This window comes from Lagenorhynchus albirostris, chromosome 14 (genome assembly GCF_949774975.1).
Source record: "Lagenorhynchus albirostris chromosome 14, mLagAlb1.1, whole genome shotgun sequence".
NCBI classification, from domain to species: Eukaryota; Metazoa; Chordata; class Mammalia; order Artiodactyla; family Delphinidae; genus Lagenorhynchus; species Lagenorhynchus albirostris.
In genome coordinates, this window is record NC_083108.1 from 10,779,613 (window position 1) to 10,805,315 (window position 25,703).

Here is a 25,703-nt window from a genome sequence, read left to right on the forward strand (position 1 = left end):
CAAATCTCAATAACCAGCCTCAATCCTTTTTCTGAGATTTCCTAAACTACTCCAGATACCGGCAACATCTTCAACTAAAGCTCAGAATATCCAAAAGCAGATTCATCAACCTGTCCCTCTCTCTAAATATACTGAGAATGTAAAACATATACATTTTTTCCTAATCCTCAAACAGCTATGTAAGGTCATGTGTGACAGAGACTTTTACTTGCACACCTAATATCCACTTGCCCTTAGTTCTTACTAATAGATCCCTGCTTTTGTTGGAGGCAACCATGTGTCCAGCTGAAAAACTACACTTGCTAGCCTCCCTGTAGATGCAGTGTCCTTATAGCTAAGGTTTAACAAATGAGAGGCAAAAGAAAGTTGTGTTGAGCATCATTGAAAAACTCCCTCAAGGACAGGACAGAGCTGCTAATTCAACTGGCATTTGATTTTTGCCCCTTCCCCTCTATCTCATGTGGGACATGAACACAATGGACAGCAACCCAAAAGTCATCTTGTAAATATGAGGTGATGAGTGCCTGACACAAGAAGCCAAGCCCTTGATGACATTATCCTGCCAAATTGTCAGTCTTTGACTGCCTGGCTCCAGGCTTCTCATTGGTAGGTCATTAGCGTTAAGCTTTGTTTCAACCAGCCAAGCACAATTTCTAACTAAGGCAAGCAGGTACCATTATTGCCGTATTCCAGTATTGGACTTTAAAGTCTCACAGCTGGTTGTTGATGGAACCAGGATTCAGAACCGTGTCTGTCTGAACCATCTTTCCAGTATATATCACATCGCACATAGATGAGCTTTTAGTCTCTACTACCTACAACTCTAGAATTCAGCCTCTTTTCATTTGTTTTCCACTGCTCTATCTAAAACTCTAAGACAGTTACACTGATGTATTAATGGATTAAATGACAATACGGTGTGTATCTCCACTGAGGTGCCTTTCCTCGTGTTGGCCCTTCTTTACTCCTATTTTTTCCTCCTTCCAATTCCTGTAGTCCTACAACTCCTTAAAGACAATCCTCTGCCTTGGTAAGGCGCCAAGTCTTCCCAATTACTTCAGAAATCGAGCCTTTTTAAGAAAGCCTGCAGTCCATAGGGCCCATGGACTTCACTACCAGCTCCCTGTGCTGCACCACCACGAACCGCAGACTGGGCCATATTTACAGCCACAATCCTGCATCAGACCTACCGTACTAACTTGGGCTTTTCATTCGCCATTTGTACTCTTCTGTTTCTTTATCTGCGAAATGAGAAAATTTTACAAGATGATTTCTCATTTCCAGATTTAACACTGGATTTTTTTAATAAGTTTTCGCCTAAGATCTCTCCTCCAGCTAGATAACACGTGGGTTGGGACCGCCTCTTATACATCTGAATATCCTCAGTGTTCTGTGCATCTGAAACAAAATCAATCCTCTAATAAATGCCTGTAGTTACAAGTGCTGCTGTTCAATGAGCTGTGAAGATCGACTAAAATGGCCCTCTCCGTATTCACAGGTAGTATTCGTATCGCCCAGCTACGGCTATGCATGTTGATAATCACAAATAGAGTATGAAGGTGAGTGGGCTACATTAACGCAAATGCTACTCCCTATATGGAAAAGATAACGTAATAAACGCCGACAAATCTGATCAATAGAAATAACTGAATCATTTGAGTTGAAACCTTAATCACTTAAGAAATTTATGCACGTGTGCATGTGTGTGTGTGTGTGTTGCTACAAGCAGTGTACAGGTTTTGATACCGAACTTGCTAAAATCCTAGAACCACATTTTCTAACTAGAGTCATGTTTATTTATAACAGCGGAATGTTAACATTTGCCCTATAGGGCTTTAATGAGAAATAAATTACTTCAAAATCAGCTACTGAGTTCAGTACTTAGTGGTACCACTCTCTGCAGCCTCGCACCCTTCTTCTGATAATGGCAACTCAGTTTTCCCTTGTGGATTTCAATCTTCCCAATCTTCCCAATGCAATCTCGATGGGACTCACCATGAAAATGCCCAGAACTTCCTGGGTAAGAGATGGACACGTGTCCTAAGACAGGACTAAAAAAACTTTCCAAGAAATGTGAACCTGAAACAGAGCCATGAGGAAAAAAGGGGCCAGTGGTGCATCCACTGCCACGTTCAGAAGACACTGTCAGCTCACTCGTGCTGCTCGTATTTATAGAGAAACCTTCCTCCTCTCTTTTCTGAAGACTGGCTGTGCAACCTTCCCTTTAATTCTGTGAGATATTCACATAATTTAGATTAAAATAATATGTACAAATACATGCATGTATACAAGCCACTTAAAGTACACACTGAATTATTCAAACACCCCACATGTGCTCAGACTAGTCACACTACATAATGTAATATCCGATATTATTTTATCCCCTTTTTTCTGAGGACATACCATACCAGGAATGCCAAAAGAGCCTGCAGGTGAATATTATTATCATCCTTGTATCCTTGAACATAAATACAACGCTAGCTCTGTATTTGGATTGTTAGAAATGCTGAAAATGATCTCCATTACTTCTCAATCACCCTTCTTCAAATCTGATCTTATTTGTAATAATATGTTTCAATTCATTGGCTGTTTTAAGCACAGGGACTTTGGGCTCGCTGTGCTGCCTACAGAAATAAATGTGCTGATTTCATAATACAGCACTAGACTCTTAGGATATAACTACATAAAACATAAACAGACCTTATGTCTGGCTTGTCCAAATCCTGCCATCCCTCAAAGTCCAGCTCATGCATACATTCCTTCAAATGAAGTCTCATGTCCAATGACCTTGGAGTGATTAGTATTTATCTCACAATTTACCCTCTGACAGAGCTGCCACTTTTTCCCCTTGTATTGTTTAACTCTTTTGGAATCTTATTTCTTCAGCCAGATTGTAAGTTCCTTGAGGTGAGGGGAAATGTTTTATTCATCTTTGTTTTTCCTGTATTTTCCCAGTGTCGTGCACAAAGCAGGTTCTTAATCAATGTATGCTGATTCACTGATCAGTCTATGGATGCTGACATGAAGAAGTAATAGTTCTCTGAACACTAGGCTGTGCTTACAGTTTTTACCATCTTACTGATGAGAAACACAGAAGCAAAGCTTTTATTCTTCAGAAAAATGATGAGAATCAGCAGAACACAATCTGTCCTTCCAAGTTCAATAGACAGAGCCTGATATTTGGTAGTTGGGGCCAAAATTTACATGAAATGGTAGGCAACTGCATAAAAAATACAAAGCCAGAAACATGCCGGCCCTCAATTACCCACTTTTGCTTTCAAAAAACTCTCTTTTTTTTCTACGTAATCTCAAGTATTACCTAATTTCCAGCTTTGGCTTCTAATTTTCATATCAGGAAAGAGGACGGCAAAGTGTACATGAAATGCTGGGCCAGGTAAGCCCTCTGGATAGCGGGCAAGCTGTAACAAGACATACCAGTTCACAAAGGTGTCATATTCTGGCCAGCCGCTGGGCGCCGGGTTCATTTAATCTTTCGATCTACTTTTACTATACTTCTAAACAGTCAAATGGAACCAAACGGCAAGGTTCCAACAGTAATGTAGATGCCCTCATCTTCTTTTAAGGAAAGGGCAGATGCAAAGAGCTTTGGGTTGGTACATTAATGGAATAGGTAAAAAAAAAAAAAAAAAAAAAAAAACTAGGCAAGGCGCGGGTCATGTGGGAAGAAGATCTCAATTTACCCTGCTGGAGGCAAGTACGTGTACTTCTTTCTAGAATTCTAATCTCTTGCCCCATATATCAGAAAATATTCCAAATGTAAATGGCATATGCTAGATTTCAGTATTACACTACAAAGAATGTCAGTGAATTCAAACACTAATTATCCACCCTCCCGTACTCTTTTACAATTCAAATACTATTGGCCTAATTTTAAACAAATACTGCTTTTCCATTCCTCTAAGAACTACGATATTCCTAAAGGTGCAGAAGCGCAAAGCTCACAACTGTAAGAGTCTTCAGCTTCCGTCTCAGCCTGGAGATTCACTTTTCCTAGGACCTCGGCAGACTGTGTGATCTGCTCCTCCACTGGCCTCTGTTAAGAGGGCTTACATCTTGATAGTTACTTGAGTGCCCAGTGCAACTACATGTTTATGTCCATTAAACGACTATGTAATATTTTCTACATATTGGAAAATATGTGAATACAAACCAATGTTCAATACAGATTACCAATACAGTTGCTTGTAAAATATGTCTCTCTTCATTGACTTTATTGACCTTGAAATAAAAATGCCATGAAAACAATAAACTATAATAATAGCGATGTACAATGATAGTACATCCTAATAGTTTAGTCATGACTGACAGTTTAAAAGCATCAGTTATTTTCCCTTTCTCACTTAATCTTCAAAAACCTTGGGACAAAGCAGGGATTAAGTGTTGCTTTTCCTTTTTACTGGGTTATATGGAAACTTAGGAGGCTAAGTGACATCCCCTAGGATACTCAGAAAACAGCAGTGCTGGGAAGAGAACAAGTCTTCTAGAGAACGTCACTGCTAGGAGTACCCATCAACTCACCAAACTACACAACGAGGAGGCTGGCCTCTTATAAGAGATCATAAATGGATAGGAAAAGAGAAATATGTGAGAGACAACTTCAGAAACAAATAAGCTATGAGTGATTGTTCTGACCTTATGAAAAATAGTGCAAGGCAAAGAAATGTTGCAAGAATACAAGCATTAAACCTAAGTCAAGAAATTCGTTTTACAAAAGCAGAAGAAATATTCACACACACACAACATAACATTTCACTTCACTCTGAACAAAATCTCTCCCTATTTGTGCAACTTAGAGATTAGAAAAGGATGTAAGAGGTACTAACCTGAACTTTCAAGGTCACCTTGATTAGTTTTAAGAAAATAAAAATGAGGTAAAAATACAGCGTTGGCCAGCTGCTCTTTCATTGACGGAAGTCACAGAGATCTTCACCTCCAAGGTCAGCAGAATGCAGCCTTTGGCCCTTTCTATCTCTGTGCTTCAGGGAGCAGACACAGAACTCACTTCACCTCTAACTCAAGTCACTACCCACTTGGTCCTACTCTCCCTTCTCCTTCCCCAAGTTATTATATAACATTGCATTTATTCCAAATAAAATATTATTAAAAGTGAGATATTTACACTGAAAGGCTTTAACAGGATAATACACAGGAAATGGGTAAAGAAAAAAATTTTTAAATAAGATTAAAATATCAATACCATAAATCAAAATTTTCTTAAATCCTCTCACTCACTGAAGTACTGAATTGTGATACATATTAGTGTGTCTCTTTATCTTCCCAGATCCTCAATTTCATGAAAGCATTCTCTCTTTCTCCCCAGTAAATTAAGTGATTTAAGCAGAAGTCAGACTACCCTGAGTAGCTGATGTATGACTACGATTGTACTGTGGTTGCTTGTTCTTGGGAGGAAGGAGACAAGTATGTCACTAGAGTTGCAATGTGATAACAAAACCCAAATTCAGATTTGTGCACATCAGTAGGACTCGGTAGATGGAGCTGAGCTTAAGTCAGGGAGCTGTTTGACAATGAAGCCTGGGCTATTACAGGGAGGAGGCGAAGGCTTACTGCATCTGAGTACATCTGTGACCCACAGATATTCTAGTGCACAGAAGGCTACATTCTTAGAAATGGTTTATGACCACTGCATTAAGAGTAAGATAGCCTCCATATAGCCTGAATTTCTTGTAAAGACAGAGAAGCAATGAGTATGACTTCATTTATGGAATAAAAATTGGTTTATACCAATTCTTTACTAGGCTATGATACTACTGTCAAACAAAAGAGAAGGAAAGGAGAGTACTAATTACATATACACACACATATATATGATTATTATTTACATGTAAATAATAAAATGATATTTTATATTATTAAATGTGTGTAATAATTTATTTATATAAGTAATAAGCCTAAATCGGCGTATTATTTTAGGAGGAAAAATGAATATGAGCTCTTCTTAACTAAAAGTCATTGTCTAATGTATAGATATTTTTCTTGATACTCTGTAAGCAATGCCCAGACTTAGTTCAGAAGTTAGCTCTAAAGCACTTAGCATCATTAAATATCAGTTAAATCTAAAAGTTAAATCTGTTGTTAGCTTTTGTAATCAAAATCCAAACCATGACACTGAAAAATATTATTTACGAACCCAAATTAAGACATGAAATACAATGTAATTTCTGGTATGTTCTATATACTCATTTAAATATTATTAAATATTTACTTAAAAAGACGTGCTTTATGGGCTTCCCTGGTGGCACAGTGGTTGAGAGTCCACCTGCCGATGCAGGGGACATGGGTTCGTGCCCCGGTCCGGGAAGATCCCACATGCCGCGGAGCGGCTGGGCCCGTGAGCCATGGCCACTGAGCCTGCGCTCCGCAACGGGAGAGAGGCCACAACAGTGAGAGGCCCGCGTACCGCCAAAAAAAAAAAAAAAAAGACGTGCTTTATCACATGCACACACACAAATACATGCATATACAAAAACATGCATGTAGCTCTCAGATTGTAAAACTATAGTAAAAAGTGTGAACTGGAATGGTGTGATATTTTGAAACGCCTACATATCATCATTCTGTTAGTACTACAGAGTTGGTTATAACAATGTGTCTACTCTCTCTCTACAGGAGTACTGAAAGGACATTTTAAAATAGTCCTTATATAGAGATACGGTATTATTTTATTTTTTATAAGTGGAATTAATAAACTAACAAACACATACTATCCATATAGACCAATATACAAAAGGGGTTGTTGAAAAATTAACCTCTAATTTAAATTGTTTATAAAATTAGTTTTCTAACAACTGCATTTATCCTACAAGAAGGACATGCATCACTTTCTCTCTGAACACAGTTTGTGTTGAAAGGGCTCAGGGTAACTGGCTGAAAAGGCACATCAGCTCTGCTTGTGGATGACAATGGTGCCTAAAGATACTGCCACACAATAATGGCCTTGGATAATCAGGTGACACATTTTCGAATTACTAAAATGTTGCATTGTTCTGATGTTGTTTCACTTCTGCAGCTATGGCTCAATATGTACACAAAACTGGTTTTTGTTAGCTATGACCCCAAAGCATCATAACGTAGAGACATGAGTTGTGAATAAAGGCACATTGTTGCAAAATTACAGAAGAGGAGAGCAATGAGCTCTTACCTCACAGGGCTGTTGGAAGAATCTGGGTCGTGAGCTGCTACGGTCCCAATGATATTCCCAACTTGGGTAGCTTCCGACACCTCCATGGGGTACAGGGGTGACGAAAATACAGGGGGCTCGTCCACGTCTTCCACAATTATCTTCACGGTCGTCGTGTCGCTGAACGGTCCCAAGCTTAGAAAGCGAGGGTCGGCATCTCTGTTTGCAGCTTCTATCCGTAGCGTGTAACTTGTTTTGGCTTCAAAATCCAAGTCCTATAAAGAAAGTTGTTAGGAAAATTAAATTAAGGCAAAGCAGAGCCTTTTCATTCATGCACGTCAATAAGCATAGTATGGACTCAGCCAGGAAAATGCACCGTCAGCATTCCAAAGTAACAAATAATAATGCCAATGAGAATCCTTGCTGCTTTCTGGCTCATAGACAATGTGGTTAAGTACATTTGAGCTAACTTAATCCACTCTGCCACGGTACACTGCATGGGCAAGTGCAGGTCTTACGAACATTATTTGAATGACAACTGCTATGATTTTAAAATCTTTTCCGAGAGGACCTCAAGGTAGTATTCTTGAAGCATGTAATTTAACTGCAGTATCCAGGGCTGCACATTAAAAAGGAAGAAAAATATAACTTTCCGTTGAATTTCTCATTTACAAGGTCATTTTCATTGATTTGGGGGACCCCTTTACCATCCTTAACTTTCAAGTGTTCCAAATGCAGCTGTAGCAGAAGAGGTGGCATATCGAGGTTATACAGCCTGAACACATAGCTGATTCTTCTTGATGAAGCACCCACTGTTTTCTCTCTTCAGTATTCCGCCATCAGTATACACTGTCTCTCTCTCTCTCTGCCTCTATTTGTATTACAGGGTTGACAGTTATATTCTAGAATCACCATTCTGCAACTTTTCAACAGGGTTAACATGCTAACACTTTTCTCAAAAACAGTGACCCAAGTCAAACCATATGGTAGCTTAAAAAATTGTAAGGGTGATTAAATGTTGTACTAAAGAAGCACCATCTGTGAAAAAAAGAATTCTATGCCCAACAGGTAGAATTTGTCTGTGACAATCACATGCTTCTCTTTCTTCAAGGGGTACAGAGAGTCCCAGCTTGTTGTGACTTTCAATCTCAATCTCACCACTAAAAAACTGTCCCAAAATATTTGTTACATTTAGTGATATAAAAACAAAAACTTCAGAAAGAAACCAGTAGAAATACTAGCACATATAAAGCATAATTTACTTGTCATTTTTATGTGTTATTTAATAAAAAAGCATTAAGAAAAATGGGCTAAAATGTACTGCTGAGAACTGTAATGTAAATTTATCCATCATGTGTATGGGCATATGTGTGCTATATATGCGACAAAATGTACATACCACTTATATAAAATATAACACATATATAAAATATAAAAATATATACTATATGTGTGTTATGTGTGTTTCCACATAAATAGGACATGAAGAGATTCCATGGCTCATCTCTTTTATACATGAAAAATATATAAACCAATACTCAAAACAGGCTCACAATATCTAGGCCAGAGAGCACTTTACTCAAATGTTTATCTGCTTAACAGCTGTCTCATCTAATAGATTGTAAGCTCCAAACTGTTTTGTTCAGTACTAGCATTCCCAGAATTGCCTGTTCTGCATTTGGTACATTGAAAGAACTCAATAAATTCTTAATGAATTAGGAAAAGCTAGAATGTAGCTATCCAGGCCTCAAGAGCCTCAAAACGGAACTGCACCTTTGCCCCAGAGAATCCAGATGGCTTAAGTGGGAGGTAGAGGAAGAAAGAACCAGGTATATTGTTTTTCTTGACTATAAACAACTTCATATAATTACTGTGGGAAAACCAAGTTTTAATTCTTATCTGAGGTCTCACATGAAAATCCTGGGGCACGTGCTACACAACGCCATAAACAGCACCTTATTAATAAATTCAGTGATATTTTTATGAGGCTACCTTTTTTTGTCTATTATCTAAAAATATTTCTACCCCAATGGTCTTCAACCAAAGGTAAGAATCAGAACCACTCAGGGGAACTTTCCAACACATTCCTGGCTCCTTCCAAGAAGATTTTGATTCAGCAGACCCAGGATGAGTCACAAGCATATGTATTTTGAAAAGGCTCTTCAAGTAATTGTGCTGCAAATCCTCTTCTAAGAAACTTGACCTCTTCGTTATAATTTTCTGGGGCCTATACATGTAATCCGATATTTAATTTGGGTTCTGCTAAAAATAAAACAAACATTCTTATTTACCTAAATGCATTTACTTAAGACACTCTAAACATACTCACACATAGCATGAATATGAACCTATTCAGCTTGTAGTCTTTTTTATTTTTATTTTTTGGCCACGCCATGCACCTTGCAGGATCTTAGTTCCCCAACCAGGGACTGAACCCGTGCCCTCGTCAGTGGAAGTGTGGAGTCCCAACCACTGGACCTCCAGGGAATCCCCTCAGTTTGTTCTTATAATATTTATAAAACTGATAAATTAGGAGAGAAATATTACTTTTATATATTATGTGTCTATGTAAGATAGACTAAAAAAAACCAAAAACACCCTGTTTACCATCTCCTTTTCAATTGACTCAAAACCACAACTTTTTTTTTTAATTTAATTAATTTATTTTTGGCTGTGTTGGGTCTTCGTTGCTGTGCGCAGGCTTTTCTCTAGTTGCGGCGAGCGGGGGCTACTCTTTGGTGCAGTGCGCAGGCTTCTCATCGTGGTGGCTTCTCTTGTTGCGGAACACGGGCTCTAGGCGCGTGCGCTTTGGTAGTTGTGGCACGCAGGCTCAGTAGTTGTGGCTCGCAGGCTCTGGAGCGCAGGTTCAGTAGTTGTGGTACATGGGTTTAGTTGCTCCGTGGCATGGGGGATCTTCCCAGGCCAGGGATCAAACCCGTGTCCCCTGCATTGGCAGGCTGATTCTCAACCACTGTGCTGCCAGGGAAGTCCAAAACCACAACTTTTAAGATATTCGTTCCGGTTTACAAAGGGACAGCTAGTCCTTCTGTATTTAAGTAAAAGTTTGACTGACTTATGAAAGAATAATTTACATTTACTGCACAAATGAATGCAATTATTTTATGGCAACTTGTTTTTTTTTTAATGTGTCTAAAAGGCAGCAACATGCAGTAAAGACATCTGGATGCTGCCAAGTCATAAAGAAACACAGGATCACGCGTGATGATTGGTTGCCTAAAAGCTATTCTGAAAATCGAGCAATGAAAGAATTCATATGAAAGCCTAGGAATCAAGGTTCCAGACGGAAGGAAGTACTACACAAAATGATTTTCAGAGCAAACCGGAATCAGCCAGACTAGTTTGCAGAGAAGGGTGTGGTGTGACGGATAGGACTGTCAAGAAAATTGAAGAAAAGCCTTTTGCCATAAAATGTTAATTCCTGTTTCTCTTTCTTATTGATTTCTACAAAAGCAATCCGTTCCGTAACTATTAGATTTAATGAGCAAGGTTATACTCGGCGAAAGAAGTTAAAATAATAACTGGGGAAAGACAAAGAAGAAGGAAAGGGAAGGAGAGAAAGGTAATGTCTAAACAGATTCTATTCAATACTTGAAACTACGTAGCATGGGAGACTAGATATATTTGGAAATTTGACCAAAACACAGTTCAAGCTGCAGCTCACAAGAAAATAAATATGTAGGATTATTAAAAAACCTGAAACCAATTATGGTCACTTTGACCCCAACTAGGGATGCCACAGAGAAGTTGCTTTTTCATCTGTCAAGTGACATCTATGTCAGAGATGCTGAAAGAGAAAGCAGCTTGTTGGACATACTCTTTCCTAAGCTATCAAATAGGGTTGTTGAAATGTATTGCCATCAAAGGATGCTGAACTTTAGGACTGAAACAGTAAGCATTAACTAAGACAGGGGTCAGCAAAATTTTCCTGTAAAGACCAGATAGTAAATATTTAGGCTGCAGGCCATGTCCTCGGCCACAGGTCAATGGACTAGCTTGGCTGTGTGCAAGTAACACTTCGTTTACAGACACGGAAGTCTGCTGAATTCTACCGAACTTCCACGTATCCTTTTTAAAAATTCTTTTCAGTCACTTAAAAATGTAAAACCTTCCTTAGCTCTGGAGCTGTCCAGAGACAGGCAGGCAGTTGTTTGCCAATCCGTGGTCTAAGGAGCCCCAAATAATATGCTTCTCTTTCCAGATCAGAGGTTCACCCCTCTTCCTCCCACCTTTTCTTTTTACTACAATTAAAATGAACTATTCACTATAAACAGCATACTTTGTCCCTTCTAGTTTGTATCACCTGCTGCTCCCTCCTTCTCATATAACTTTGTCTGCCATTTTTCTTACTGAAATCTTTTGGAGACCAGCTCTTTTCTCCTTTATGAGTGATCTCCTAATCCCCTCACCTAAAACTAAAACTTCTTTATATTTATAGAGAGCTAACTCCAAAAAAAAGTTTTACACACATCTTTAATGTGCATTTTAAAAGACAGAAGAAGGCTGGTATTATTGAAACTAAATAGCAAAGAGCTCCAGTGAAAGCCCAAAATTTTATGTGTACTTAGGGGCAGACACACTACGTGAATTCCAAGCCACATCTGTCCACCACCCATGCCGTTTCTGCCAGAACAAGCAGGCATTGTTCAAACTCTAAGAGCAATTAGGGACTCATGGTGTATGGCATTATCACATCTAGGTATCTGCCTACCTCACCAAGTAAGTAGGGTTGCTGTAAATTATTTATAAATTTAAAGCAGCTGGAACAGTCATGGACACAGAGTAATTACTGTATAAGCATTTGCTGTTACTACTATACTATTATTAGCGCCATGATTTCCGGCAAGATTATGAGCAAATCAAATGGAAAGTAAAGATTATGTCTTTCTCTTCTGTTCCCCCCATGACACCTCGGCCTATATCTTTGGCAAAGTCAGTTTATAATATTCATCTGTTACATTCAAAACAATTAACTATCATAAACAGTGGAGACTCATCAGTTCTCCCCGGCCATTTTTAACTTCCTCAATAGTAAAAACCTAAGTTAAAATATCATCTTGAATTCATTTAATAAAATCATTACACTGCATTTTTCTTTCTGCATATAGCTCGCCTTCTGGTCTATAGCCAAACATGCTCTCGTTAAGCTCAACGACCTCCTTTAGATCTCGTACTTTGGGCCAATGCCGTTGTTGATGTTTCAGGGACTGATCCAAGTTACATCATTCAGGAAATTCTTCCTTCTGTTCCTGTAACCACGGCATGGTACCATTGGGGCTGGGGTGTGCGTGTGTGTGTATGCACGTTGAGACTATGTATATAGTGTCTTATGTTTAATACTGATTTTGTACAAAAGAACTGAGACCATTCATCATCTTTAAAAGCATTTCTTTCTCTGGAGCTTCTAGCTGTCTTTGGGATCAAAGCATATACTCTGTTGCTTTCAATATCCTCCCTACTTGATCAAATCAATATAAATCATTTTTCCTACGTAAATGGGCTTAAATGTAACTGTACCAATGGAAAAGAACCCACAATCATAACTTTCCCTTTACGATTAATTTATTCCAAATAAATCTACTACCCAGAACCTTAGACGTAATCTACAACCTTGGACAAAGTATCTCAGCAAAGAACAATTTTGTACATTTATATACAATAAGAATTCTAAAGTTGTTCCCTAAGTACTTTCCAAAAGCAAAAAACGCCATTATTATGCACAACTGCGCTACTGCCTTTATTTCCCCCTGTTCCTGGGTTATGCCCAAGAAGGCCTTATTATCTCTGTCAGCTTGACTAAATGTAGACAGGCTTCTTCCTGACTCTAGGCCCCTGACCTACCTTTTCTTAGAACCAATCTTCAGCAAGAGTCTTGTTCCAAGTTACAAAACTACCGGCTATCATGAAAATACAAGAAAATTTACTTTTCCTTTGGGTAAAGCAAACACAGTGTCACCTACCCCCCTGCCCCCATTACACACACACACACACACATACACACACACACACACACATACACACACACACACACACACACACACACTCCAGCTCTTAAAAAATTCTCCAGGCCTTTGTTTCACCTGCGTTGAGTTTACACTGAATTCTCATCTCTCTCTCCTAACTGCAACATCCTTGAGGTCTGTCTTACTTGTTAACTCTGTCCAGTGGCATTTTTGCTTTCACAGCTACAAGTGATTTTATCAGCACCATGCAGCTTTTACCTGTCTTGAAATTTGTGTGAATCACAAAACCTATATCCAGATTTGGGCAACAGGTTATTTTTTTATAGGGAAGAAGGGAAGAGAAAGATGTGTTCTAAATTGTTATATATATATATATATATACACACACACACACACATAATTGTTATATATATATATAAGTAATAATTATGTATAGAATGGTCCACATTGATGCCCTCAGAGAGGCTCAGGTGTGAAGGGGGAGAAGACCTCTGGAAGTTTCGCCAGCTCTGTGGGTGTCCTCTACAAGGGACTGACCCTTTCATGTCTGTCTCACTGTGCTAGGCTTTGAGATCTATGAGAGAAGCCAAATGTATAATCTTACACAGGTAGGTAGGGAGGTAGGTTACCAGTTGTTACAAGTAGGTAACAACTGTCTTAGATAGGACAGAGATTGACTGCTGAATGAAGAAAGAAAAAAGAAAAAAAATCTAAGAATAAATTATTTGAAAAATAGCAAAATGAGTAAAAGCAAATTTAGAATAAGCAGTAAAAACTTACTGGGCGTCTCCATGTCCATTGTACATTTTTATGAGTCATTATTTTAACTTTCAAAAAAACCCATAGTTTAACACAGCTGCTTCTCAGGTGCTTGATACAAACATTCACATTTTGCAAAGATCACTTCCACTACATAGAAAGTATCTGGTGCTCTACAGGTAAACTGGGACCCTGAGAAAGGGTCTGGTTTATGAGTAACTGCAGAAGTGTTTAAGTCTAAGACATTAAATTATCTAAAGCTATTAGGAATAAAATAAGGATACTAATATCAGGAAATATTATTTCCATTATCTAGCTCCACGAGTGCCCTCTGACCTCCAAGAGTACTTACGTTAACATTTTAACCTAGATATAAAGATCACTGAATATTTTTTAAAAAGCAGTTCAAGCAGGTCTCCTAACACATCTCCATTTTGTAACAATTTTTTAAAAAAATTCTATGACCACCAACTAAATGCACACACAGTTCAAATTGCTAATTGCACTTGTCTACAAAGAGGCAGTACCATAGATGGCTAAACGTATTTCCCATGAACAATACACATTTATATAGTCCTTACCCTGCGCAGGTTATAGTTCTAAGAGTGAATTTAGGTAGGCTGTTTGGATTCTATAAGCAGAAGGTAGAAAACAAGCCTTGCAAATGACTATATTCCTGCCTAGCATCAAAAACCTGGTTCACAGTACAGCTCAGATTGATTCCCTTACTGTGCTGAGGTCCATATTTCCCAGCATGCACTACTAACTGGACCAGGAACTTCCATGAAAGGATCTCGATCATTTTCAGGGAAGCTGAATCCAGATTATGACCCAAAGACAGTTTAGTTTATGTTTTCCTGGGGACCTTTATAAAATAGTGGCAACTATTAATTAATCTTGATCCACACAGTTACTCTGTGAGTAATGCTGACAGTGGAGAGGAGATTCAAGTGAAGTCAGCTGATCTGAGATTCACACTTACCTTTGCCACTTCATGTAAATGTAACCTGAAGGTTTTTCAGTTTCTCTGGAGCAGAGCTGGGACCCAAAATCTTTTTTCTGCTTTCACAGTATCCACAATATTTTATAGCTCCTCTCTCTTCATGTATTTCCCCCCCATCACTCCTTGAATCTGGGTCACCTGGTCTTGCTTCGATCAATATAATGTGGTGGAAGTGATGTTGTGTCGGTTCCGGAAATCAGCTTCAGGAGATCATGGAGCTTTTGTTCTTGCCATTCATGGACCAAAGCCAGGTTAGCTGCCGGCTGCTGGAAGGCACACTTCCAGCCTCTCTTGTCATTCCAGCAGACAGACAGCCACCTCTACAGAGGCAGATCCACCAAGCTCACGAGTAGCTGACCTCTGACCCGTGTGTGAGCCCTCGTAAGACCACCCGGCTGAGGCCCCACCAAACTGCTGACCCATGAAATCAGGACCTAAAGAAATAATGTTTTAAAGCACCAGCTTTGGGATGACTTGTTAGGTAGCAGCTGATACAATCACAAAGAGGAAGAGAATAAAAGTGGGTGACTTCACTTTCTGACATGTGATAGCTGCATATCCAGGGAAAATGAACCAAAACAGACTTGAAATGACCAAATGAACTAGTGGCAGAGAGATCAGATCTAGACGTGGAAATTTCCTTGAACTCCAGGCCTTTGACTATTATCATTCCCTTATTGGTTATGTCCTGTCTTTACTATATAACATAGATTCCAGGATCCATCGATCCCCTCCCTCTACTGACAATATATGCAATTCTTTTTATTGATCTAAATATGAATTTTTTATTTGCTTTGTTGATCAGTTATTTTTAAATTCTCTTAAAATATCTTAATCCTGGAAGAATACAGTAAATTGCCTTTTCTGAATCTTTCTCTGCCCTAACTTAAATTTGTCAGTTTCACCAAGTAATGTCTAAAGCATTCTTTCCCTCCTTTTATATGCATGCTCTATGATGTTCTCAGTCGTCCCTTTCAGTTTAATTGCCATGCATACGCTATGACCCCCAAACCTAAGTTTGTACTCTAGATCTCTCCTCTAAGCTATAAACCCTCATTCATGACCTTCTAGAAATAGTTACCTAGATATCACAGGTAATGCAAATATATTCCAAACCATTTTAATCACCTCCACACTCCCATTCTAAAGGAACAGCACATTTTTCATCTAGCTACTCATACTAGAATCATTAGTTTTATTCTTAAATTCTCTCCCCAATTTTCCTTAGGTAATCACTAAATCCTCTCTTATCTACTTCTTAAATATCTCTTTCTTGGAATCCTACCTATTGAAACTAATCTAGGAAACAACACACCATGGAAAAAGACAGAAATAAGGAAAACTGTGCATTATCTGTGACGTGTACTAAGCGAAACAAAACAAAATGAAACAAAAAACCATGAAGGGCTCACTGGAATATGTCTTTGACATACACATATTCTGAGAAGATTGCTCTGATAACTGCCCAAATCAAAGAAAATGGAAAATACTCCTAAGGAACAGGGTCTTAGTCTCTTTGATCAACTTTCTTCATAGAGTGTTGCTATCTTATTTTTTTAAGACCCTAAATTAATCTCTAATCTTGACTATTCGAAAACGAGTAAATTTATACTCATTTATTATACTCGAAATACACAGAGAACAGTCTATACACATGCACCCATGTGCATGATGATTAAGACGATGTTAGGATCCACTTATATATACACAGTAACAATGGGTGGAACAAATTGGAAAATATAATCTGAAATTCAGATGTTCACTAAATTAGAGTTATTGTATTAATCTAAAACGAAAATCCAAAATGTATGCTTTTTCACAAAGGAGACACATATCTTTCCTCCATTTTGAGGAATGTGCATCCACAGCGGCAGGATTACTTAAACAACATCTTTGAAAGAAAAAAATGTAATGAAAAGAAGAAAAATAAATGGGAAATGTTGTTGGTTTCATTTTCCTCTACCACACATCAACAGCATTTATGAAATATGGAAATACATACTTGATTCTGGGAATTACCGCAAGCAGCAGACAAAGGACGCGTCTCAATAACAAGACAGCAAACCCAGAGCTCAGAAATCTGTGCAGCTGAGTGGAAGTTTGACAGGATGTGGCATATTCTAACCCTTCCTCTCCCACAGGGAATGGAGGCCATGTTATCAATACCTCCCCAACAATGCTCTATTATTTGATGGTTTTGACTTCATTCAACCTTATTTTAGGGTATGGAAAATGAGGAGATTATGAAGATAGCACAGCAAGAATGGGCCTGAAGAAGCTTAAATATGTTATTTGACAGTATGATATCAGCCACCGTACAAGTCATCCCCGTGCTAGAAAATGGGTGTGTACTTATCCTTCATAGGAAATGCATTTTGAAAAATGCTCATTTTTTACTGTACCGTAACTCTATGTAGTATTTTAGAGAAGCACAATTCCATAGGTAATCCCAACTGAGGTCTTACATTGAAAACTGAAGTATGTTAAAGATAAGACTGCCATACCTCAAAGGAAAAATAGAATTTCCTACATTGTAAATTATGATGGGGAAATGTAAACAGAAAGAATTCTAGGTAGAAAGAAAGACACAGTTTTCACTCACATGGGATAATACTTATGTTTATGCTTGGTGAATTTTTTTTTTTACGTTACGCGGGCCTCTCACCATTGTGGCCTCTCCCGTTGCGGAGCACAGGCTCCGGATGCGCAGGCTCAGCGGCCATGGCTCATGGGCCCAGCCGCTCCGCGGCATGTGGGACCTTCCTGGACCGGGGCACGAACCCGTGTCCCCTGCATCGGCAGGTGGACTCTCAACCACTGCGCCACCAGGGAACCCAGCATGTCTATTCTTAATGTATAGAAAGGATAATTGAATTCTGAAAAAATAATTCTATGGTAACATCTATACAAATCTTTAGCCTTGTGGATTCTGCATATTTGGTCATATGCAGAATTTATATTTCTATATAAGACATTGGAGCAAGAATAGCATACCTGAAGATAACTTTTTACAATTCTGTACTTCTTTTTCTTTTTCTAGCATATGTTTTAGAAAAAGATTGTTTTTCTGTTCTTCTCTCCCTGCTCCCAAGTTCACCCTATGCAAGTATAGCATATGTAGATGTTTCAAAATATGATAATAATTTGCTCAAACTGGAATAAATCTCATTATAACCATGACAGTGCATTGTTTACGAAAAAGCAACGGACTAAAGTTTTATTATACCATAGAGTAGAGAGAAAATAAGTTCAGATGATTATCAAGCATGGTTCACAGGTACAAAATAACTTAATTCCAATAGAAATGACTATCTAAATGGACATAGGAACTCTATTATCCAAATGTGAAGTAATACTCTGAGACACACATCATCAGAACAAATATACTTATGTCTTTAACAAAAAGCTCATCAACATCTTAGCAGTGCCTGGTTGTAAAGGTTTTCCTATAGTCAGGAGAGCCTGGAAAACCTACGAACAAATGGTTCATATTTATGGACTGTCCATAGCATTCTCTAGTTTATCTCAGTGAAAATTTTAAAATATTCTGAGAACAATGGAAGAAGGCTTCATTTGTCTTCTTTCAGAACTTCTTAGTTTTAATCAGAATGCTCTTGTGACTCAGATTCAGAAATCCATTCTAGATTTCACAAATGATTCTCCTATTATCTGGTCATGAAAAGAATACTGAATTTATGGGACTCATATATGTTTTCTCAGACTCTGCTCAACTCGGAGGGATCTCTGGAAATGTTTTAGCTGGAATGGAATATAGACTCCCATCTACTGAAATTTTGATAAGTAGAACTGAAAATCAAAATCCTGTCCTTGAGTGTCGTAAGTAGTTGTTAGTTCTTAACAGAGGGAATCAGCAAATCTTCAGAAAGTACTTCCTTCATTCTGAGAAAAACACTCCAAAGAGAGTTTAGTTAAAAAAAAAAATGTAAACAAAGACACTCTTCTGAAATTGAGAATCAAGATACTGTTGGCTTCATGATGGAAGAGCACTTGGATTTGGGAATAAAGGTTGCCTTTGTGAGATCACACTGCTTTAAGATGGAAGGTTTAGGGAAACGGACAAGAGGGATGGATATTCCACACACAACTTCTAGTGGGCTGAAGCCGTACGGTTGGATTGAAGACCAGAGCTCATACACATGTTCTCATGAGCTATAACGGAGCTACTGATTTGTAACTTACTTCTGTAGTTCTCATTACTGAAAGCCCTCCTTAATTCTAATAATTTTTCAATAAATTTTTAGAATTTTCTAAATCTATAACCTCATTGATGATTTTTACCACTTCCTTTCAATTTGTTGTATCGCTCTGTCTTAATCTCTTAGTATAAAGTAGCTTCTTTTCAAACTAGTTGGAATAATAAAAATAGTGTTGAGTTTTGAACAGCAATTTCTTTTAAAAAAGGATAGATTTAAAAATTAAAAAGCTCAGGAACAATGAAAATAGTTTGGGAGTGAAGCAATGATAACCAATCTTAGGGTAATGCCAAAGAGAGTAGGAAAAAACACGAAACAAAAAAACAAAGAGACAAGATCTATTATGGATCAAGAAGGGACAAGAAAAGAAACCAGAAAAGACTTTAAGGCTTTAAACTTAACAGTAAAAAAGGTGTGCTACTTGACTGTAGCCAGGAAAGTGATAATATTTTAAATAAATGTTTAAATAAATATCATTAAAATTCATTGCGTTGAAAAGAAATGCTTTGAATTAGAATTATCACAGTCCCAACAATAAGGGTTCAAGAGAAAATAGCAAATATAATTTTCTATTCCATAGCATATTTTATTGTAGCTGAAAGTAAAATACCTTTTAATATTTATTATTTGTAATCCACTCTCATTTGCAAAGCACTGTACATATATGTAACAGTGGCCTTGCAAAGGAGGCATAAAGAGCCCATTCACTTACATTGCCTCATCTCATGCCAGCATCCCCTCCTCCCACACTGTGCTCCAGTAAAATGGCCCTATTTCTAGTTCTCTGAGCTTAACGTGCTATCTCATATGACAAAGCTCTGCACAGGTGGTTACCTCCATAAGAAAGTCTCCCTTCCCCTGTCTACCTGGAGAATAGCGTTATCCATCTACTATGCAACTCCTTTCTCAGGTCATGTTCAAATCTTTGAGAGACTAGGTGGGACCAACCAGTAGGCTGGCAAATGGGGCTTGGGCTCTCTCGGACACTTCTACAGAGACTTAGATATTTGCCCAAATCTTTGGGACCACAGCTAAATTTATGAAAAAACCATGGTAATACATTTTTACTAGACCAGCTCCCAACATTGAAGGGAAACACATGCGTGCACACACACCCTTCCTTGATCAAGAAAAACAAATTGTGGTACAGACAATTTTACTTCCCCTGTTTAATTATTTGGTTTAAAGAAGGAAGAATGGGAGCAATATCCCAGTCTTAAAAGATGAGCAACAGGGCTTCCCTGGTGGCGCAGGGGTTGAGAGTCCGCCTGCCGATGCAGGGAACACGGGTTCGTGCCCCGGTCCGGGAAGATCCCACATGCCGCGGAGTGGCTGCGCCTGTGAGCCATGGCCGCTGAGCCTGCGCGTCCGGAGCCTGTGCTCCGCAACGGGAGAGGCCACAATAGTAAGAGGCCCGCGTACCGCAAAAAAAAAAAAAAAAAAAAAAAAAAAGAGCAACAGTAAGTGGGCACAGGAGCGGAGCATAAGTGAGTCCTGCAAGAGGGAACGTTTGAAGACCGAGAAGAAAATTTATGTTGTTTCTAGGAATTAAAAGTGGCTTAGTGTCTACTCTAGATCTTTGAATAAAATTAGGAATAGTGGGATATGTATCTGGTAAATATAAGTCTAAATAATTCTAGGGGTCCAAAACTAGCTCTTAGATGTCCATGTAAGGAGTTGGAATATGAGCCTTATTTGAGGTTTTTAAACAGGAGAAGCCCTGGATTAATACAAAACTAATACTAAGGTACAGTGCTAGGTGTAGTCACTGCACATAAAATGTGAATTGCATTTTTGAATAAATAAAAAACTTCTCAAAAATTAAAATATTACAAAGTAACAGTACTTTTTCATCTAAAAATTAGATTAACCTCTAATACCATAAGCAAGTTTTTCAAGTGAAAAAAATTCACTGATCACTAAAGCTTGAACTGCAAAGTAAATATTGGGTTGGCCAGAAAGTTCACTTGGGTTTTTCCGTGAGATGTTACAGAAAAACCCAAACAAACTTTTTGGCCAACCCAATATATCATTTCCACTATTTTTAATTAACTCTTAGAGAAGCCACTTTTTATGTTTATTTCAATATCGGTAAGAACTCTGTGTTGGGTTGGTTAGGCATTGGAATATATGAGCAGAAAATGCAAAACTATAATTTTTAAAAAGGAGTCTGTGGGTAGAGGGAGCTTTGGAAATCAGAATTAGGCTGATGTATACCACGTAATTACCTCGATATCTATTATTTATGCAGGAGTGTGTGGAGAAAGGGTAGGAGGAAAGTGTGAAGCAACATTTGCTAACACTAAAGATTTTCAGCGTGAAGAAAACTAAGAGGTGTTATTTCCACTTATTTCTATGTAGATATTATCCGACTTGGTTCTATGCTTTACAGAGTTCAAAGTGAACAAGATTCTCTTCATTAAATATTAAACATTTTACTGGTTATTTACGCCACAACAGTAAAATTGTAAAATTTTCCACCATCATTGTCTCTCAAGATTTTCCTGTACACTGAGTGTGCTTAATTATCCAAAGGCCATCGCTGACATTATATAAGAAAACAGAGGAGGAGAAACAATAAACATTAGACAGTATTCATCTATTAGAAGCCACTGGAGAAAATAAAACTTATTTTTCGTTGTCAATAATTTAAACAGAAAATAACACAATTTTGATCTCATATTTAGCATAAGAAATTATTGAAACATTTAGCTAACTTCCCATATAATGACAGATTGATAAATTTTTAATTACCAATTATTGGGCATTTATTAGGTACAAATATCACTCACTTGGCTGTGCATGGGTAGAAATCTCTAGTATCAAAAATTTTTTAAATCCATTAATCTAAATGCTTATAGGATTTGGAATGTTTTTGAATCTTAATTCATTAGACAGAGGACAACCTGAGAAAGCTTCAACAACACATTAAATTTCAGTCTAGTGACTGACATCTCTGTGACATATTTCTGCATTTGGACAAGAGTTTTCATCAATACTAAAAGTAGATCAAACAGTGCTGTTAATGAAATATATTTTGGTTTGGTCATTGAATAATATTCTTATGAATCTAGTAACATTGTAATTATAATAACAAATGCATATTATATACTGAAAAACAGTGAAGATCCAGAAACAATTACTGTTATCATTTTAACATTTTCTTACAATTTTTATTCTATATAAATGAAAATTTGAAACAGAGGGTCTGTAAAATTTTGGATACTGCTTTTTTCATGTAATATTTTATACAATCATTTCCCATATTAGTTAATATGCTAAGACAATGTCACCACATCATTTTGATGATGTACAAGATTCTACAATCTGGAAATATCAAAAATTATTTAACCATTTTTTCTTTTGTTGGACATTCTATAATGATTCCATATGCTCACTGTACTTAATAATACCTTCATGAGATTTGAGAATTAAGTAAGAAGGCTTTAAATTACTCAAGATAAATCCTAGCAGATATTAACCACTACCTAGAACAGTAATAATAATTATTTATGTGACTTTTATATCATTGTAAGTTATCATTAATTTTTACCTTGTAGTTTTTTTAATGAGTTTTATGCTGTGAGATTAAATGCATTTCATCCAGTTTTCTTATAGCTTTTTTTAAACAATTCTCTAAAACTTCTAGAAATAATATCAAGGAACTGAGTATAAAATTTTTTCTATTACTGAATCAAATATCTCATATCAAATACATATATATTTGTATTTATATATTTCTTCAATGATTTATGCTGTCTCATTATATGAAATATACATGTGTTCAATAAAATAATTTCAATATATATTTAAAACTTCTGGAATATGAGATTGATTTCAGATGAATCTCTGAAATCTTTGAGCAGCACTGCACCTTAGTGCATTCCTTTTATTTTAGACAACAAAACAAAACATTTTACCAAGAGTTGGCCTAGCCTACTTATTAAAACTTTTTTAGACAGATTGTCACCAGCTGAGCTAAAACAGCAGCTGTCCACTGGAAATAATTGCAGAAATGTTTTGCCCATTGGCCTGAAATCGAACATATGTTCTCCTATAACAACTAAAATATAACTTTCTTTATTGATGTGTTAATTATTGAGGAGTGTTAATTACAGAGTTATACACCTGGATTGTTACACTGGCATAAAATCCCAGTATCTTGAGTGTGGGCATTTTCATATATGTTTTAATTTTTAGTATTTCAAACATTTGAGAAAATAAGACTATATTCTGGAACAATTCCTTTTGATTTTTTTTTTTTTTAATTTAACATTTGTCAAGGATCACATCTATACAGATCAAAGGGAGTTAACAGCTCACTTTCCCCCATATCTAACCAGTGTTGGGAGCTAATGTGGCAAACAGTCTTTATTTTGGATTATAAAGATTTTTTAAAATCTCTTTTGCACTTATTTTTTAAGGGATTATGATAGGCTTCACAACTTTCCATGCTCTGTTTATATAAATTTTTCAAATACTTCAGTTAATATAAATATTAAAAAGGAATGGCTGATAATGTAGCTAGTCTATAACATTTCAGTTTCTAGTTCCAAGTTTATGTATATTATTTTCATGTATATAGAGTGCTTGTCTAGTTGCTTACAAAGGCTTTTGGATGATTTTAGGGTTTCATTACTAAAATAGTCAACAAAGAAGAATATTCGGGGGAGGATGAGTTGAGATTGGGATTGACATATATACACTCTATGTGTAAAATAGATAACTAATGAGAACCTATTGTCTAGCACAGGGAACTCAACTCTGCTCTGTGGTGACCTAAATGGGAAGGAAATCCAAAAAAGAGGGGATATATGTATACATATAGCTGACTCACTTCGCTGTACAGCAGAAACTAACACAACATTGTAAAGCAACTATACGCCAATAAAAATTAATTAAAGAAAAATATTCATCTCACCAAGCAGGTCATTTAAAACGGCACATTTGCCAGTATGCTTTTCTGTTACAGAGGTTAGATAAGAGCTGTGGGTTTGCTCAGAGAATAGAACTGATAGAGTGTAATTACACGTTACTCAATTTTCTCTACAATCCCGACACGTAAAAATAAATGCGCAGCATTTTTTCCTAAAATTAAAATAACAATGGTCCCATAAAGCCATTCAATGTGTCTAACACGTTCTTCCATCAGAGCAGACAAGTTTTCTCAATAATCTCTATGATAGTACCTTCACAGGAAACAAAAATAAATATTACCTTCTGTATAGTAATGATTCCTTCCTGTGAATCTTTGTCAACAGAAATCTTGAAAATCCCGAATCCATCACCATCCACAATTTTGTATTCCATTTCAGCATTAGCTCCTATATCTGCATCGGCAGCTTTAATTCTGGCCACGACGGAAGCCACTGGCAATGATTCTGGGACGTTATACTGGTACGACCCTGTGAAATTAAAAACAAGAAATGAACAAAACCTTACACCAAACTAACCAATAAAAATTTCATTATTCGGCTATTTTGCACCATCTTTGCTTAATTTGTTTTTATTTTTTGAAAAAGAAGATAACAAAGCAATAAGAGGCAAATGACAAATTTCATGCAGCCTCAAGAAGTTTCATGGAAATAATTAGATAATAATCAATAAGTAAGAGCAGAAACAGATGGCCTGGGGAAAGGCATGAGGAGATCCTCCATTCCGGTATTTCTAGTGCTGAGAAATATGCTACTTTTAATAGTAAAGATAAATTTCAAATAATTATAAATACACTTAACATTGAGTATTGACTATAAAGAATTAAAATGCAATTAATACAAATATTAAATATTAAAAAATTAAAATAGTATAGCTTAGGCCTCAAATGGGCAAAAACCAAGCCTAAATAGTTCTGATTACTCAATGTTGGAATTTCCATAATAGTATCTTTTGCTGCAAAAGTTTCAGAAAACTGGACAAGGAAGCTGATGAAAGTCAATATTAGTCTTCTTTTAGCTCATAAATTTACCAAGGATAAGAATTATTTGTGTGAGCTGGATGTAGAACTGATTTGGGGCACAATGGTACAAGAGCAGAGGCAATGTTATTTGAACAGGAGGAAAGAGAAGCCAAAGAAGAATAGTAACTTTTTTAAACTTTCTTTTGTAAAAACTCTTCACCATCCCTCAACTCCCCCCTACCCCTCTCCTCAAAAATAAATAAATAAATAAATAAAAATTTTAAAAAGCCAGTTTGGGAGGCAGATGAAGTATGTCAACCATCCCTTTGAAACTAGGAAACACCCCTTCACCTTTGAAACTAGGAAACGTCCCTTCACCGTTTTCCTCTAATCATCTACTTTTTCCTGCTTCCTCCCCCCTTTTCCATTTCCTTCTGGCTGCTAACAGTGGTGCATTTGCACTTTCTTATGAGGAGAAAAGAAAGGATTCTCTTCGAAACAGAGAAAGGAAAATGTATCCATACGAAGGGACCACATTCTAGGCTAAGAATGATTGCTTTTGCAATTTTCTACATTTTATAAATTGTTACTGATTTTAAAAAATGATTACAACACATACTTACTATTTTTGAGTGACCCTTTCACATATCTACAAGTGTCCTTAGGAAAATCCAAAAATTTCAAGGTTAGA

At 37.1% G+C, this 25,703-nt stretch overlaps 1 protein-coding gene across 4 annotated transcripts in view; it reads right to left on the reverse strand.

Annotated features, from left to right (window-relative positions):
- The window catches only part of CDH7 (cadherin 7), a 190,175-nt gene that overhangs the window by 29,956 nt on the left and 134,516 nt on the right, over nucleotides 1–25,703 (reverse strand). For 3 of the 4 annotated variants that reach the window (XM_060121157.1, XM_060121156.1, XM_060121158.1), the window contains 2 exons: nucleotides 24,334–24,521; nucleotides 7,181–7,434 (listed from right to left, as the gene is read on the reverse strand). In XM_060121157.1, the coding sequence (XP_059977140.1) occupies nucleotides 7,181–7,434; nucleotides 24,334–24,521 (442 nt within the window). Of the gene's footprint in view, nucleotides 1–7,180; nucleotides 7,435–24,333; nucleotides 24,522–25,635; nucleotides 25,667–25,703 lie in introns of those variants that run through there. The other variant, XM_060121159.1, reaches the window with a different exon arrangement.